Genomic DNA, 18,667 nt, shown 5'->3' on the forward strand with positions numbered 1-18,667 from the left:
ATGAAAATAGGCTTCCAGTACAATATTCTGAACTCTACATTTGACAAATTTTTTAATGCTTCTATTGTTAAACAGAGTGTAAAGTCTTATTAAAATGCTTTAGATGGCAATAAACTAATGCAAACTAGAAACAAAAACTACTGCTGAGTGAATGTGTGAAAGACGGAGGTTTGAACGAAAGAAAACATTTATATTAAAACATTTTATATGTATGCAAGTTCCTTTACAGACAGATGAGTCAACATCTGGTTAACATAGATATATGGCAGAGCCCAGGAAGATCAAGACTCAGAAAAGCAGAACATTTAACAATCATGAACTCTATTAGATAGCACACACATCAGAACACTGCAAAACACATGAGTAATGTTCACATTATTCTCTCATTTTAAAAATGAAGAAACTGAATGTTTTACTGCCTGAACAATCTGTGGTGGTTGATGTATAGTTTAATGGTCAAATGGAGAAGCAGTGAAGCCCAGATGGAGCTGTGCTGATGCTGTGGCTGTGAAAACTGAACACACAGGATTCTTTATTCTTTTCCATTCATACAATCATGTACAATTTGTTATATTGGATCATTATATCCATCAGATATTATTGGGAGGTATAGTGTGCTTCATAAATAAACCCTAAAGTCGTTTCAGCAATGTTCCCTCTAATTTTTCATGTGTCTGAGCAAACACACAAACTCCCTGAGCGGACACTTGGACCACTGTGAGCGACATTAGACGTGTGCACTGTGGTCACGCCAGCATCGAATCCATCCAAGTTACATGTTTATTAAAATAATCAAATTACAGCATTTACATTTATGTTAGACTACTTTTAATTAACTGCTTTAGTCCACTTACAATGAAAATGTAAAAAATCTTGTTCATGACCTGTGTAGTATGTTAACACTATTGGAAGTAAAAAATAACTTGAACTCCAATTTTAAAAACACAACTTTCTTTTTTATTTATTTTTTTGTATAAAGCTCTGACTTGTATTATGAGTATGAGTCTGTGGTCTGGGAGAGAGTCTGTAACTCTCTGTCTGCAAAATACAGTATATAATTAATTAATTATATAGTTACTTCTTCAAAAAAGTAACTGAGTTATGCAAACAACAAAGTTTTTTGCAGCTGTTTACCTAAAAATGCAGCCAAGGCGTTTTTTTAAATAAACATTTCAAACTATTTACAGAACAATCAGCTGTTCTGCATCAAATCTGATGCCACACAAATTATTTGTGCCACTCCAGAAAATAAAACAGAAAATATTTTCTGTCCACTATGAGATAAAGGAGAACAACAGCCTGATACCTGCAGGCCTGACAACAGGAGATGTATCACTGCTGTAACACCTGTAACATTCAGCAGTCGCCTCATTGTTCTGACACACACAACAAAACTGTTGACTACACGACACACTAACTACACAAGATTTGTGCTAAACATCGCAAATCTCTCACATCTCAAAACACCGCTCACTCCTAAAACTTCCCCCTTTTCTAAACAACTACATGCCATGTTGCCGTATCATTCTTTGATTGGTCGACATGGTACATTTTTCGACCAATAGGAAAGGATGGGGTTTTTTGGTTTTGGTTTTGCTCACAGGCGGAGAGTGCTTTTAAGCGTTTTCCTTATAAAACGCAGTTTTTACCGTTTCTTCGCGCAATAAATATAAACAACGATAGTATTTAGAAAACCAAACATTGCAGATATTTTTACCATAACTCTGGTTTTACGTGGCCGATCAACACAATTTAAAAACTGGTATAAAGTCCACACTTTTTCCGTCAATTGTTCCGTCTGTCCTGCTCACATCTCCAATGGTTGTACACGTTGTCATTAACGTGGATTCACTCCACATCAGCCGCTTTGCTAGCTAAAACACCGGTGTCGGCACATAAGGACGCTGTCATAGCCTGTCAACGACGTTGATTAGCTGCATATATATGAATGTGAATCGCATCATTGGGATAAGGTGGCATAGTTCTAATCCCACATGGGAGCAGCCAGTCACTCACTGACTAACACTGCAAAACAGAATTGTTAAAGTTTTAATTTTCATTTCAATTCAGGTTAGATTTTTTTTTTGTGCACAACGCAGATTTTCTGTGCGCAGAGACCGTGACAGCAGTGCACGGGCGCAGCTTAGAGGGAACATTGCCCATCAGAACCATACTGCTATTTCTAATCTGCGTACAAATATCCTTTTATACCTATATTGCTCTTTTAAGATTTGCATAATCATTCTTATTAAACAAAGCACAATATAAATAAATTCATGCTGGTGTACTGCAGAGCCAAGCTCTTAAAGACCTCAGTACAGGTTTTGCTGGAATATTAGAACATAAAACTGAAAGCAACAAATGGTCAACCTTGTGCTACTGAGGTCATGGACAGGTGCGAGGTCATGTCATGATTTGTGAACTATTCATTTTGAATGTTTTAAAAATATATGAGGTTTTAAATTATCTTCTTACAGGGTTATCAACTCTGAAACCTCCTCCTGTAAAATGGGGTTTGCTGCTCAGCTGAGGCAAAAGCTCCGGGTGCTCCACCTTGATCTTTGTCCTCTGCTCACTGAGGAGACACACAGTGAACGAAAGGATGAGCAGCTGAACGTTTTCTCAGTGCGTTATATACTGGAGCTTTTAATTAGAACAAAGATCAGCCTCACCTTTGGAGCTTTTTCTCACTTAGGTACTTCTTCGTAACGTTTGCTAGCTCCGTGGCCAGTCTTTGATTCTCACTTTTATACTCATTCATCTTCGAGTCAAGCATCCTCAACTCTGCTATCAGTGCCTGAAAAATTAGATAAACAAACATCTTTTTGTCAGAGATGTGAGAAACCAGTGCCATCTGTCTAAAATAAATATTAAAAAATACAGTCTTTTATGTTGGTGCCAATTTTTTTTACTTTAAAACAATATATATTATTTTATTGAAGTCATTATTTATATCAAAAAGTAAACGCAAACAAATGATACAAATCTGGAATTTTCTGCACAAGACCTTGAGCTTTTTGGTTCTGTCTCGGATGGTCCACTGACACTGCTGGAGCTGCTCGGCTGCCTCAGGACCTGGCTGCCGGGCCAGAATGTGCTTTAGCTCCACATACAGCTTCTCCTTTTCCTTCATGGTAAAATTAAAAGAAAGGAAGTTATGGGTAAAGTACATGGCTTAAAAGAAGACCATGCATCTGTGAGTCACACTTATTTTTATGAGTAAACTTGAAAAGACTAATGATCCAAAGAGGCTTGTGCAGGTACAAAGCAAAGAGCATTAGTTAGATCAGTTAGTTTAAAACAAGTATTCAGGTGTTCACCTGCAACAAGAGCTCACGTTCCTCAAGGTCTTGGGTTTTGGCGATCAGGCGCTTTTGTAAGGACTGAATCTTACGGATGAGCTCGTATTTACCAGGGTCACTCCCCTGCAAGTCAGTCATTTAGAACATGTGAAAAAGAAAAGCTAGTGCTATGAAAGTTTCGAGCTAACCCTAACCCTAACACAAGGATAAATTCACCTCTAGTCGCCTCCATCTGTGAATATTTATCGGCTTCAGTTGCTCCTCGAGCACGCTGTTCCTTGCTCTCTCTCTGAGCAGCTGCCTCTGCAGATGAAACAGCTCTTGCCTAAAATACAGGATTACATATTAACATAATCTCCATTTAAATTCCGTCAAACTGGAGGCAAAAACAACAACTTCACTCTATTAATTAAGAGTTTAAAAAAGAATCCATTGTGAAAATATCACAAGAAATACTGGAATTTTTTAAAGGATCTATGTGAAATAATTTACTGTTTGACAGCAGCGATTCCTACCTAACAATCTTTCCATCTCACTCCTTTTGGCTCTTTTACTCTAAATACTGCTCTCTGCGGGTCCCTTCATTCCTTTTCCTTTTTGTGCTCAATGCTTGTATCTTGCCTTCCTTCTCCTTCTTCACTATTGGCCACAAATGCCTCCCTTTACCTCAGCTCCTCTGTGTTGGGCAAAGTCTTGTCAAGGATGCTTTTCTTGCGTCTGAGCCTCTTAATCTCCAGCTTGAGCAGGCGGATGTCTTCAATCCTCTGCTTGTAGTGAAAGTCCCCCTTGCTCAGGATTGACTGCTGGATTCTGATCTTCTCATACAACAGTGTACGCTCGTCATTGCTATGCAGCAGCTGCTTGCCCAGGCTGTCCCGCTCTCTGATCACCTTGACAGAACACATAATCAGAATCTTTTTCTCTGTCTCTCTCTACCCGTCTATGTTTCTCCTTCCTTACCTGTTCCAGTTGTTTCTTCTGTTGGGTCTGCTCAGCATCAGCATCCGATATTATCTTCTGCAGTTTTTGCTGCTCTGTTTTCTGGCTGTCTACACACTGCTTTGTTTCTTCCAGCTGTTGCTTGATCAGCTGCAGTTCTGCCTGTAGGAAATGCAGGAAATTTAGATAGGAGCAAACATGGATTTAATTCAGTTCAAGACAATTTTATCTATATACCACCAATTCATAATTGCGATCCCCCCCATTTACATGTATATATTGAAATCTGTCAGTTACTCACTGGAGTAATTCAAATCACTCCAGTGGTTTAATACCTGTGGGTGAAAGCCATCTCCTGTAATGAAATTTATTCTCTAGTGCTGTGTAGTGGATCATTATAAAATTAAAGGCAATCAAAAAAATAGGTGAACAAGACAGGAGTTTCAGGAAATACTGTTCAGCCTGAAATGTCAACACAAGTGATTAGAAGTGATGCCAACTGACTCTAATAAAAAGGCTATATCACTATATCAGATATAAAATCTCTCAATTTAGCAATATGTGTTTTAATTAGAGACAACAGCAGCACGTTTAAGCTTAAGCTATTGTTAGAATTTATTGAACATTACTTTCTACACCAGGATCTTTTTCTACGTAGCTGACGGCTGGTAACTGTGCAGGGGCGGATCTAGCAAAGTTTAGCCAGGGGGGCCGATAGGGCATGAACAGGGAAAAGGGGGCACAAAGACATACTTTTCTTTCTTATTCTCATTTAAAATGTCTAGCTTTTAATAAATATTTATCTGAATCTTACACCCAAAGTTTTAATCTGATGTAAAATGTATAGAAGTCCATTACTGTATATAGTAACTGTTAAGTCTAATTTACCCTAGTAAGCTATAGTACTTTTTCCTTTGGGAAGGTACCATCTGTGCAGTCTGCAGTTCTGTTGAAGAAAGATGTTGAATCTATTTAATTATTCTTGAAAAATAATTGATTTCTGTGCATTTTTTTTCACACTGCATCAAATTAAAGTTGATTACGTCAATTAAGCATCATGAGGTGGAGGGTGGTTCCCTTTTAGAACCCTATTAGTTAGGTTGCTTACTTATACCAGAATAGGGAGGATGGAGCAGGTTTAAGTTCATTAGATTGATCAGTATTGCTGAACTATGAAATATTTTGGGTTCAGTGTATTTTTTACATACAGGTATAACAGAATAGCTTTAGTGGGTTTTTTAAGCTTGAGTATGAACTTATACAAAAGGCAGCAAGATATTTAAAAAAAACTGTTTTATTGATTAAAAAACACACTATATCGGATTCATATTGGTATCGGCAGATATCCAAATTTATGATATCGGTATCGGTATCGGACATAAAAAAGTGGTATCGTGCCATCTCTAGTTTTAATATTGCCAATGTTTAGGATTATGATTTATTAAATGAACTTCAGAGATGCTGTGATCCCTAACATTGCAAGAGTTAAAGTAGAAACTGTTTGTGAGAAGGCAAAAAAGTGGACAGAGGAGCGGGGACCATTTCTTAATAAACTTTCCCCACTGTGATTGGTTGGCTACATTTTTTTAAAAATGCCAACCCCAGTATTGAAGTGGTATTTTGTCTCTGTTGTCACTCTGCTCTACTCTGCACTGTCTCACAGCAAACATCATTATTTACATTAGCGGTCTAGTATAAGTGCAGACAGATTCATGGCTTCTTATGAACTCTCCCTCACATCTTTTATTCACCCAATTACGATTTCCACTGATGTCATGGATGATAAACAAAAGACACGGAGGGAATTATTCCACTGCATCGCCACTGTACCCTAAATGCAACATGAGAGGAAGCTCAAAATGTCAAGAGTAGTGCAACAAACAGCAGCTGAAGCACGTGGAAAACAGCCATTTTCAAACCTCCCCCCAAAAAAGAAACAGTAAAAACAACAGAGAGAATATCAACCATTCACGCTCCCATAAACATGGAAGCACCACCCAACAGTCACAGGGAGAAACTCCAGACAGTTGGTGTAAACCCAGGATCTTCTAGCTTGGAAGTGACTGTGTTAACCAACTGAAGTAATAAGCATTTTCTTGTGAAACACTGCCCTCTACTGGTGAAAGTTTTAGTTACATTTTGCAGAAGGCATTTTGTAATATTTAATAAAAGCATTTATAAAGAAGAATTTAAATCAATTAAATCCATTTTAGAAAACAGTGCAATACAGGCAAAACCATCCAGAATGGCAATGGTGGGATTCAAATGAATATATATTTTCACAAGAGTCAAGTTACTAAAAAGGCAAATCAGCAGATAAATAAGGACGAGGTCAGACCCACACCCCATCATGAACCGCTGTGGAGCCTTTCTGTACCTTGAGGGTCTCGTTTTCTTTCTCTAAGCGTTTGTGCTCCTGTTGATCCTTGGCAAGGGCCAGCTCTTTCACACTGATCTCATCTCTGAGTCGGGTGACCTGGTTGTTCATGGTCTTCATCTTCCTCTTCATCTCTGCAATCTCTTCCTAAGGGAGAAAGATAGAACACAATGACCACACAGAAAGGGGAAGAAGAGAAAAGGAAGGAGGAATTACAACATAAACATCTGTAAATATGGTGTGTTCAACCTTTCCCTGGTGTGATTAAGCTCTGCCGAGTGATGACACCAGCAGTGATTCACATCATCACTTTGCTATTACCTGAGTTTCAATGAGGTTTTTGCTGTAGAGGTTCCTTTCAGACACGACAGTCTCCAGCAAGTTCTCGTGCTGTTTGAGCTTGCACGCAGCCTCAGTGACCTTCTTCTTCCAGTCAAATATCTCTGTCTCTCTAACTTCTACATCATTCATTTTTTGTTGTACCTGTGGAAAGAGAAAAAGTCCCATTTATAAAAAACAAACAAACAAGCTAATCCAGGAGACTAGCTCCTCCTGCATGACCTGCCTTCTGTATGAGGTTGCTGGTCTCGTTGATGTAGCGGTCACGCTCTTTCTCCAGCTGCTGGATGATTTTGCGCTGCTTCTGGGCCTCCTGGCGGTAGCCGTTGATCTCGTGCTCCAACGTTTTCTTGTCCTGCTCAAGGAGCTTGACAAGGTTTTGCTGCTTCTCAGTTGACTGCACAGCTTTGATTAAGTTCTGCTCATGGGAATACAAGCATAAAAACAGTAAGCATTAACATAGGCTCCAGCTGCTGAGGACCAAAAAGAAGACACACTCATTTAGTACTGTTATACAGAAACCACTGGTTACTGAATATGAAGAGTGATTGAAGCAAGTACCCTGTAGACCTCATCTATATCAGTTAATCATAATCACACATTTATCACAACAAAAAATAAATAACAAAAATTCTGAATTAAAAACTGAGAAGTTTAACTATTTTTTTAAACATATGTTCTTGAGTTTGATGTCAGCCTCTGTGTACACAGTCAACAATGTGGAAACCAGTACTGAATCTCTTCTGGTATTACAAACAAAATGATTTTGTGTATGAATGTATGCATGAAAAATAATATCAATATTATCAATATTATCTGTCACCAGATTAAAAAACACATGGTAAAACTCCTCCATCCATAGAAAAGAGAGATATAAACAACATCCAGAACCACTGCTAAGCTCCCAGAGCACAAAATCTTTTAAAACTGGCCTGTGATCTGAACACTCAGATGCCACATCCTCAACAGCGATCATCCAGCTTAAAGCTTTCTTCTTGGTAGAGAAAGAAAATACATCCATGAAAGCCCTTCATGATTCTGATCCAGCCACAGGAGCACCACAATTCAGGGTAGCCTGAATTCAGCCTGGATTAATGGGGAGGGTTGTGTCAGAAAGGGCATCTGGTGTAAAAACACAAATATATATGTGTGTCATCAGGAATGAGATTTCCACACTGGAGCACTCAGGGCCCAGGTTAACAATAAAGCGCCTCGGGTGCTGTTGGGCAGTGCCGATGGAAACTGTGCTACTCTTGGCTGAAGACAATGCGGGAGGAGGGGGACAAGGTGTGTTAGGAGGCAACGAGAGAGAAGGGAAGTCAGGAGTGTTGAGGTGAGAGTGGGATTTTGGCGCAGGGGGCCTCTTGTGCATCGGCCTAACCGGGGGGCTCTTGAACTGGCAGGGAGGTTGTTCCATCTTTGCAGGAGTCCACTCTGCAGGTGGGGGAGAGACATAGGAGAGGTGGAGAATAAACTTAACCTGGGTGTCTGTGTCTTGTGTAGTCTGGGAGATGATTGAATGTTGGGGTGGGTACAGTTTCCTCTGCGGTGGGGTAGAGTGGGCTGCCCCGGGTCCTGTGGGGCTTGGCGGTGTTGCTGCCGTAGGCCCCGGTCTGGATGGGCCTGGGCTCCCTTGCCTTGGTGGATACCGGAGGACGGGGGTGCATATTGGGGTCAGCGGGGGAGCTGGCCCTAGGGAGGGACACCCTCCCCTCCCTTCTTTTCCTCCCCATCCCCGGCTGCCTCCCTCTTCCCGCTCCACCACACCCACCCACACAGGTAGGGCTTTGGGGTGCAGGTGTGTCACCAGGGTGCAGGGGAGACATCCCCCCCCCCTCTGTCCTCTTCTGGCCACCTGTGCCTCAATTTTATCTCACAACTTAGACATCCACATTACTTACACTCTCATAACACACACACATATATATATATATATAGGGCCTTGAGGGTGGGTACGTTAACGGCGTCCAGTAGACGGTCTGTGTATTCAAACCTGCCTCTGGCGCCGGTGCCCACCTCTCAATTTTAAATCCATGTAGACATTGAGGGTTCTCGGGAGGGGCCGTGCTAACACCTGCTGCTCTCTGGCAGCAGCACCATGCTCTCCCTTGTTTTAAATACACTTTAGAGCAACACGCAGCAACACTACACTTGAGCGGGAGGAGGGAGGTATGGGGTCTTAACACACCCCCGTTCTCTGCTAGCCATCGGGGCGGGGGGGCTGGGAAGAGATGCTGGCTGTCCGATTGGCCTCCCTGCTGCTGCGGAGCCTGGGGCGGTCTGCTTGCCTCCACCCCGGAGGGAAGGGTAACATCTCTTGGGTCTGGGTGCCGTTTCCATCTCTGGGGGTGAGGATACCTGGACCCGGGGTATAGAGTATGTTTGGGGAGTGTGATTGTGTGTACATGTCCATTTACGTTTATTCCTACGTTGGGTGAGTGCTGAGTGTTTGTATATGTGTGCATGAGGGTGGGAATGCATGTCTGTGTCTGTGTGTGCCTGTTTGTCTGTGTCTATATGTCAGGTCGGGTCTTAGACTCCACCTCTCTGGGAACTCCAAGGCCCTCCAAAGTGTGGAGGCCTATCTCCCCTCACCACACTCCCTGCCGGTGACTGATGCCCTCAGGGGTCGGTGCATTGTTGGTTCTTGGTGTCCGGGGCTGGGCGCTCGGGTATGTACCGGCTCACTCCCGGTGGCTACTTGGCGGGGCCTGGCGCCTGCTGCTCGGTCAGGCCTCTTCCGGGGCGCGGGGGGCCCTCGGGCCTCCGGCCTCTGTGCCTGCGGCTCGGTTCACTCTGGCACAGCTGGCTGCCGGCGGAGCCGGCAGGCACGCCAGTGCAGCCCCCTCTGGCTCCTGCCCGGTGGCTACTGGGTGACCCCTCGTCTGGGGATCCTCAGCCCTTCCCATGAAGGTGGCACGGATGCCCCTCCGGTGGTCCTCCTTGGGCTCTTGCACTCTGGGGCCTCTGGATGTCTGGGGCCTGGATCTCCTCCATGCCTGCTTCATGCCCTGGGGGACGGGGCTATGGCTCTCTACATCCTCTAGCAGACCATTACATGGGGAAACCATTTGAATACAAGCGCGCCGATCCACACAGGTGTGCACATGGGTGTTCACTGTTCGTAGACTTAAATCACACCTTTCTTGGCTGCTACTTCAAAGCACATTGTGCGCTGTCTGTCCTGCGTGCTGCACAACAACATTCAATATTTAGTATTTACTGCTGTTTACACTTAGCTAGATTAATGCGATGGTGTTGTGTATAGTATGTTGCATTGTTTTGTTTTTTTTTTTTGCTTGTTTTCTATTCTTTTTCTCTCAACAGGTGATCCCGGAGATATTTTTTCTTCCCCCCTTTCTCACTGTCCCTCTCCCCTTCTGTTTTTCTTTTCCTTCCTCTTTCTTTCTCCCTTTCCTATCCCTCACTCATGTCTGTCCCGTCTGTAACAACTGAAAATAAAATAAATAATAAAAACAAAGGTCGATCAAATGGACCAATACGGCAATGCCATGATGATCCATTTGGCAAAATAAATCCATTGGGTATCCTTGTTGGTCTTCAGACAACAATTCTGATGGCTAAAGAACCAAATGGGACAGGCGAGGGGAAAAAAAAAAAGAAAAGAAAAAAAAAAAAAAAAAAAAAAAAAGAGAGTGGGATTTTAAATATAAAGATTATGACTGATAAAGGGAGAGAGAACAAAGGCTGATTTAAGGCAGGGATCTCCAACTTCAGTCTTTGAGTGCTACTGTCCTGCAGCTTTTAGATGCATTCTTGTTCCAACATACCTGAATCAAATTAATGGCTTGTTTCCAGACCTTTGCCAAACTGGAAGACATGCTGAAGAGTTCATTCAACCATTTGATTCAGCTGTGTTGGAATAGGGATGCTAGGGATCAAAAAGCTGCAGGGCAGGAGCTCTCGAGGACTCGAGTTGCATCCTCACACAATAACCTGATATAGGGTATTGTGTGTGGATGCAACTGTCCTACCATGATGTAGATAGGAAACAAAATGGAGTAGGGGTAATCTTGAAGGGTGACCATGGTGGAGGTAAAGAGACTGTCAGAGAGGGCGATGTGAAGCTGGAAAGCGAAGGGGCGATGTTCAATGTTGTCAGTGTGTATCCTTATTTAGAGGAGAAAGAGGAATTCTGGAGTAATTCTGGAAGACTAGGTGTATAAGGCTTATAATGGGTTGTATCTTTGGATATATGAGGATATCTAGGAGAGAGGGCAGTCTAATGTTTAACCAGATTGTTTACCACAATTTTAGTGAGTGAGAAAATGCCTGAGAAACGAACCAATATTTAAGCACAACGGTGGTATGCTGAGCTGTAGTAACTTCACGGAGCTAAAGCTCTGACCACCTTCTTATTTTATATAAGAAGGTAGTCTTATATAGTGTTAATGAACAGGTTGACAGATGAGGTCAGGCAGAAATGTTTTGTGCACTATGATGTTTGCAGACGACGTCATGATCTGGCAGTAGATGGTAGAGAGATGGAGGTATGCTCTGGAGAGAAGAGGAATGAAAGTCAGTAGAAGCAGACGGAATTAGTGTGTAAAAGTGCAAATAGAACAGAAGGTGCACAAGTTAAAAAACCTGGGGCCAAATGTCCAAAGCCATGAACAAGAGAAGTGAAAAACTCGGGGTGTTAAACAGGACTTCAGTCCAGACCTTTTGCACATTGATAACATAAGGACACACCAACCAGCTGAGCAGTTGAAATCAGTTCCCAAACACTTACAGAGCCTACCTACCTACATAACAAAATTTGATTTCTTAAAAGGGTCCTGGCAGGTTCCTTTAACTAGTAGAGCCTCTAATATTTCAGCTTTTGTTACTCCAGACCATTTCCTGCAGTACACAGTAATGGCATTTGGTATGCGAATTGCACCAGCCACTTTCAAACGGCTTATAAACTCTGTGTTAGCAGGCATTAAAAACTGTAACATGTATTTGGATGATATCGTGATATATTCGTTGTGCTGGACTGAGAACATTAGCACACTGAGGAATGTTTTTGGTCATTTAGCCCAGGCTTCCCTAACCCTGAACCTGGCAAAATGTGAATTTTCCAAGGCAGTAGTGACATACCTCAGCAAGCAACTGGGACACTGCCAGGTGTGCCCCGTAAATGCAAAGGTGGAAGCTGTCCTGAGCTACCTTGTGTCCACCACAACACGGGAGCTCAGGCACTTCTTGGGTCTAGTGGGCTACTCTACTACAGATGTTTCTGCTGGAATTTTTCGACAGTAGCGGCTCCTTTGACTCGTTTGTGCAGTCCAAAGGAACCCTTCAATCACAACCAGAGATTGATGAGGTGGGCGTTGCTTGCTCAAGAGTACAACATGGACATCAGACATAAGAGAGGTATGGACAATGTGGTAGCTGATGCACTGTCCAGGACGCAGTGTTAAACTCCCTAATGAACTCGGTGGTATGTGTTAAAAGTATGTCTGTTTTATTTTATGTAATATTTTATATGGGGGGGTGTTACGGTCGCTGACCTCTAGTGGCTCTCCCTATGTGAGAGAGAGCCTTTTCTCCCTCTCCTGTGTTCCAGGTCTGCCTCATGAGCTGCAGCTGAGGTGTGTTACAGCTCGTCAGCCAGGGCATACAGACTGCCATCTCAAACCACCACACCTTGTCTTCTTCCCCCTTTTTGCCCAAGCTGTGAGCTGCAGTGGTTTGGGCAGCAAGCTGCAGCTGCGTGTGTGTGAATTTACAACTTTGGTGTAACCTTGGTGTGTTTTGTTTTTTGTTTTTTTAATCTTGTGAGTAAGGGTGTGCCTTTACTAAGGTAACTGAACCACAGTGGAAGCAGGTAGGGGTTCTCTGCCATTTTTGTTTCAATCATTTTCTCCTGTTTTGTGGCCAGTCAGGGAGCGCAGCTAATGATCAGTTTGTTTTTAGTTAGAAAGGGGGTGTTTTGTTTGTTGTTTTGGCCTTGAAGACCCTGACGAACAGAGCTTCCCTGTGTTCATACTTGCTTAAGTAGTGTTGTGTAATGAATCGTATTTTACTGACATCTACCTTGCGGAAGTTTCATTTCTTTTTCACTTTGTTACCCCCGCCCCCCCCCAACACTTTGCTTTTAAGTGGGGCGTAACATGCTCATAAAAGAACAGGTGAGGTGACCCAGCAGCTTTAAATTTGTGTCAAAAGTGCAGAACTCAAACTATATCATCGTAGTTTTAATCCTAACAGTGCAATTAAGTGGACTTGAAGTTTTCATACATATAAGCCTTAGACCACAAAAATAGATTAAAGCCAACAAAATACCCATGCTTATGTACTGGACACATCTCACTGTAAATGAACGTGAACCATAGTAAAAAGCACAAAAGCAAACATGTTCTGTTATATAGTAAATCATCTCAATACATATTTGGGGTTCAGGTATTTGTTTGATATTGCAAAGGAGCATTTGCTAGCAATGGTTTATGCTGCTCTCCCGAAGTGCATGAATGATTATACAGTATTATAATTATGACGTCTGAGGGTTAAAAAGGTTGCGTTGTAATCAGATTCAAAATGAGCACATCCTATAAAATGTCCCAGCTTGGTTGATCGTGTGTCACAGCACTATAAGCTATAACGGATACCTTATTTAAGATGTCTCTCTCTCGGATCAGCTCCTCTATGGCTTTCTTGTCAGCTTCTACTTGCTTCTGAGAAGATTCAAGATCTGTAGAGGAAGAAGGGTGGTGATTACTAAATGATGTCTGCTGCTGGTCAGTTGTGTTGAACATTTCAAAATTGACCATTTTTCTTCCACGAGTGTGGCGCTGTGTCATCTGAAGTCATTTCTCAGGCCTAGAAATTGCACTGAAAAATTACACTGCAATTTAGAAGGCTTTGTGGTGTCTCACTCATTTATGAAAATGACACAACTTAAACTTAATGAAGTAGATCAAACTAACACTTAGTGCTGCATCCCTCTGCTCTGTTCTGATCAGGTGTTTGTGTGCATTTGTGCATTTCTAACAATCTTGTCAGCCACCAATACAATATGTATCCGTGGCCACAAAAGAAACACGTTCTCCAAAATCCTTCAGAGGATTTTTCATTGCAGGATTGTATTCGTAATACCAAAAAGCCACTTACATTCTAGCTTACAGTTTTGTTTTTTTTTTATCATAGTGATTACTGTCACTGCCTCAAAATTATATATTATTCAGTATACGCCTGTAAAATTTCTACTTCAAAGTTGCAGATGTGAGACGGTCATGTGCTTGTGTGTTTCATGAGTCATAAGGTAAGCTCCTTTACCTTTCTCCAGACCAGCGATCTGTGCTTTCAGGGTCTCCCGTTGCACATCCACATCAGCTTTCTGATCCTCTATCAGGTGGAACTTCTTCTGGATGGCTTCTCTCGTCTTTGTTTGTTTGGCAACTTCCTGACGCAACTGACTCACCTCCTCCTCTCTCATCTGACCAGTGGGGGCAGCAGGGTGTTTGAAACATTGCACACAGTGATGGAAGAGGCATATGGACAGCATATGTCATTGTACATGCAGGACACTGACGCTGACTACATTCTGATATGTCTTAATGAACTCTCTGAACAGTACCATGTTGTGACTGTTTAAGTGTACATTAGTGGACAACAGTGTACCTTAAGCTCATTTATATTCTGTTGATTTTGCAGGGAGAGGTGTTCTTTGGTTGATGACAGCTGCTCACACTCGTGCTGCAGCTTGGTGTTCTTCGTCTGCATCTGCTCCAACTCCTTGGTTGACTTTTCATTCAAAATCTGTTGCAGTTAGAGAACAAATATGTATTCTTTCTTTCAAATCAATTCAATTTTATTCACATATTGCCAATTCACAACACCCTGACCTTCAGGTAAGGACCCTAAAATACTAGAAAGAGGCCCTGAGTAAATGTGGTTATCCCAGCTGGACATTTGTCAAATCTAGGAAGGCAGCTAAAGAAAGCTCCAGCTGATCCAGGAGAGAAGGACAACTGCTGCCTAAGAAAAAACCTGTAGTGATCCTGTATGTGTCAGGCGTATCGGAACAGTTGAGACACATTTTTCTCTGTAGTTTTTAAATCCCAAAACAAGGTGTGCCAAAAATTAGTCCACCCCAGGGATCGGGTCCCCCGACACAAACAGAGTAACATAGTGTACGCTGTTAAGTGCCAGGAGGATTGCCAGGATTTATACATCGGGGAAACCAAACAATTTCTGGTGAAGCGGATGGCACAACACGGAAGAGCTACCTCGTCAGGCCAGGACGCCGCAGTTTATTTACACCTACAGGCCAGTGGACACTCTTTCAATGATGAGGATGTACACGTCCTGGACAGGGAGGAACGCTGGTTTGAGGCGGAGTCAAGGAGGCCATTTACGTGAAAAGGGAAAGACCATCTCTGAATCGAGGAGGGGCCTAAGGGTACATCTGTCACCATCTGACAATGCTGTGATTGCAGCCATTCCCCACCTCTGTGAATGGGACTCATGGCCATTGATCAATGATTGTTGATCAATGGTCTTGGGATTTACTTACCTGGATGATGCATCAAGACAATACTAGAAAGAAGCTGTGTCACTGCAACTCTGCTCTGCCACCTCCAGCTCAGTTTCCTGTCTTTTTTTTAGTGGCAGCATCAAAACCACACAAAACCTCACTAAAAACCTGTGAAAATTCCCTTTCAATTCAATTCAATTTTATTTATATAGCGCCATATCACAACAAAAGTCGCCTCAAGGCGCTTCATAGATACAGAGAAAAACCCAACAATCATATGACCCCTATGAGCAAGCACCTTGGCGACAGTGGGAAGGAAAAACTCCCTTTTAACAGGAAGAAACCTCCGGCAGAACCAGGCTCAGGGAGGGGCGGGGCCATCTGCTGCGACCGGTTGGGGTGAGAAGGAAGACAGGATAAAAGACATGCTGTGCAGATGATCTTGTATGTCCCTGATAGAAGTGGCCTGAAACCCTTTGCAAAGCTGACTTAAATTGTATGCAAGGTACAATTGATCAGCATCAACCTGTCAATTTCTGTCACTCGTTCTCTGTTTATTTGACCCAGATGTTGATGTTAAGAGACTAACTTACCCATTTCTATTCTTGCCATCTCTCTAAGCATGTTTCTGTATTTACCTTTCACTCGTGCTGCTGTCTTGCTATCCCAAATGACCCCTTGCACTTGTTTCCACCCACTCTGCCCTGACTGCACACTCTTCCTCACTTCTTTTTTTGGACTGTCTGTTACTTTGTATGGAAGTATGGAAGTTTTGGAATTGAAATAGAGGAGCTAATTCACTATACTTATTTGTAAAGGCAATTATTACAAATTCTTGTAAAGTAAGAAAAAGTAAGTTTTTGCAAGAATTTGAGGCATTTTTTTTCTTTTAAGCACAACATCTAAATATGTAAAATACACAACATACAACTAACAAAAAAGATTTATGCAATAATAACCTATGGTTTTAGCTGAGACAATAACTACAATAGCAGTTATTTTTGAACATGTCACACCAGAAAGATAATCCATCCCACTCCCTTGCTTACTTTTAGCTCTTTTAGCTGCTGCTCCAGTTTCTGCTGCTCCTCTTTAGCCTTTTGGCCTTGCAGATTCAGAACTTTGATTTCACCCATCCTGGCCTCCATATCGACATGCATCTGCTTTACCTCCTTATCCAGCTTTTCCTTCAGCCTCATCTCGCGGGAAATCTCATTTTGTTGCACCTGAAGCTCCTGTTGGAGCTGGGTTTAGACAGGAGACAAGCAGCAGTCTGGAGTTAGAGTGGAATTTTATTGTGTTTGTCAGTCAATGGTCATGAAATCCTACCTCGAGACCAAAACATGCTAATAGAAATTGCATGAAGTCATCTATAGAACCAGAAAATACTACATTAGTGCATGTTTATGTGTATTTGGGGTTTGTTGAGACAGGGGTAATACACTCAGGGGTAATACTGTGTCATATTTGGAAATTATTACAATTCATTTAAATATGTAATTACAGACACCCATTATTAACAGAGTTTCTGTTTTGCAGGCAAAGTTTAAATCACTGATCCTTGCTGTGTGTTGCATTATTAGATACAAATGCTTTTACCTGTGAAATATTCTCCATGGCACGCTCTCGTTTGGCCTCTATCTCTTGCTGGGTTGCAATGGCTTTGTTTAGGTTTTCTCGCAGACCCTCTGCTGCAGTCAGCAGCTTATCCCTCTCTTTGGTCAGCTCATCAATCATGTTAAATAGATCACTAAAAACCAAAAGGAAAAACACACAGACATGTTAAAAATGGTTTAATCCAACATCTGTACAGTCAAAAAAAAATGGGCCACAGACACACTTTTGTTCTTGGTCCCTGGAAAACCCAGTTTGAATTTCAGCCATTTTTGTTAGGTTGGAAACATCTTCTTGTAGTTTCCTGATTGTCTCTTTGTCCTTCTTCTCTTTATCATGAGCAGCATCAACCATTTTCCAGGCTTTATCCAGCTCCTACAATGTAAGCAAATTATTTTCTTTAGCAGAAGCTACATAATAAAGAAAACGTAAAAAAACAAAAAAAACAAAACATTTCTATACCCGTTACCTCATGATCAGAAACTTATTGCTATGGTCAAGCACCTAAATGAATAAGCTATTCTGCACTATGCTGTAGTTCTTGTGTTCGGGGCACATACCCTTTTTAGTGATGTTATTGTTGTTGCATCTTCCTGGGATAATTTCAGGGCTGCAGCCACCTTAGTTGAGGTGGACACAATCTCTGCATTCAGCTCCCTGCATTTAGACATTAGCCTTTTTTCGTTCTCTCTTGACTTCTTCAGCGCATGGATGAGCTTCTCGTACTCCACCCGGATTTTGTCCATGCTCGCATCGCCAACCAGCTCACTGAGGACCGCCTGAAACTCTGCCAAGGACTCAAAAGAGTCTTCTCCTGTTGATCCCGTCTCCTGGAAACACAGCAGGTAAAGTGTAAGTCTATCAGTCAAATCAACTGTATTTAAAGCACATTTAAAACAATGTCATTTTATCAGACCAAATACAAATCATAAACCCTTTAACAAAAATCAAAGTAAACATCTATTTTAAAGCACATTTAAATAAAAAGACAAGCAAATCCTACAATAAAATTTTATTAAAATTTAAATGAACTATCTCGGTTAAGATTTGGACGGAATGCGTGAGCACCAATAAGAAAATCTGACTGATACAAACAAACAAACAAACAAACAAGAGACTCCTTGACTAAAAGCAAGTGGAAATAATATTTCAGCTGTTGGAGGGCACTTTTTGTGGAAGGTCAGACTATTTCAGGGTCTGGGGGCAACAGCTGTGTCTTAAACCAATTCAGGACTTCTACAAAGCCACGCTGTTGTAATATATACAGCATTTTCTCATTGAAATATACAAGGCTTTCCCAGAAAAGACATTATCTGGATGACAGCATATGTTGCTCTCAAACGTGCCTCTCAGCATTGATAATGCCTGTCCAGATGTGCAAGCTGCCAGTTCCACTATCACTAATGCATCTCCATAGTATCAGATATGCAGGCCTTTGAAGTGATAGCAAGATGCCAGATGGTCCCTCTCTTCTTTATTCAAGAAGAGGCAGTGTCCATGCACTTCCAACACTAGTTTCAAACTTTGATTCATCTGGCCACAGAACAGTTTTTCACTTTGCCTCAGTCAATTTTAAATAAACTTTGGCAATTTATGCAAACTGTGTTCTCACAC

At 41.9% G+C, this 18,667-nt stretch overlaps 1 protein-coding gene across 2 annotated transcripts in view; it reads right to left on the minus strand.

The window, feature by feature from the left end:
• cfap58 (cilia and flagella associated protein 58) overlaps positions 1-18,667 on the minus strand; it is a 29,298-nt gene that overhangs the window by 3,638 nt on the left and 6,993 nt on the right. Inside the window, exons 2-18 of one of the 2 annotated variants that reach the window (XM_085174215.1) lie at positions 17,614-17,883; positions 17,280-17,428; positions 17,039-17,189; positions 16,489-16,683; positions 14,584-14,721; positions 14,239-14,398; positions 13,572-13,654; positions 7,184-7,375; positions 6,940-7,101; positions 6,619-6,765; positions 4,263-4,403; positions 3,969-4,192; positions 3,519-3,627; positions 3,321-3,425; positions 3,008-3,127; positions 2,673-2,797; positions 2,476-2,575 (exon numbers count right to left, since the gene is read on the minus strand). In XM_085174215.1, coding sequence (XP_085030341.1) covers positions 2,476-2,575; positions 2,673-2,797; positions 3,008-3,127; positions 3,321-3,425; positions 3,519-3,627; positions 3,969-4,192; positions 4,263-4,403; positions 6,619-6,765; positions 6,940-7,101; positions 7,184-7,375; positions 13,572-13,654; positions 14,239-14,398; positions 14,584-14,721; positions 16,489-16,683; positions 17,039-17,189; positions 17,280-17,428; positions 17,614-17,883 — 2,571 coding nt within the window. Of the gene's footprint in view, positions 2,576-2,672; positions 2,798-3,007; positions 3,128-3,320; positions 3,426-3,518; positions 3,628-3,968; positions 4,193-4,262; positions 4,404-6,618; positions 6,766-6,939; positions 7,102-7,183; positions 7,376-13,571; positions 13,655-14,238; positions 14,399-14,583; positions 14,722-16,488; positions 16,684-17,038; positions 17,190-17,279; positions 17,429-17,613; positions 17,884-18,667 lie in introns of both variants that reach the window. The other variant, XM_085174216.1, reaches the window with a different exon arrangement.

The sequence above is a fragment of the Neolamprologus multifasciatus genome, chromosome 10 (genome assembly GCF_963576455.1).
Source record: "Neolamprologus multifasciatus chromosome 10, fNeoMul1.2, whole genome shotgun sequence".
Classification (NCBI taxonomy): domain Eukaryota; kingdom Metazoa; phylum Chordata; class Actinopteri; order Cichliformes; family Cichlidae; genus Neolamprologus; species Neolamprologus multifasciatus.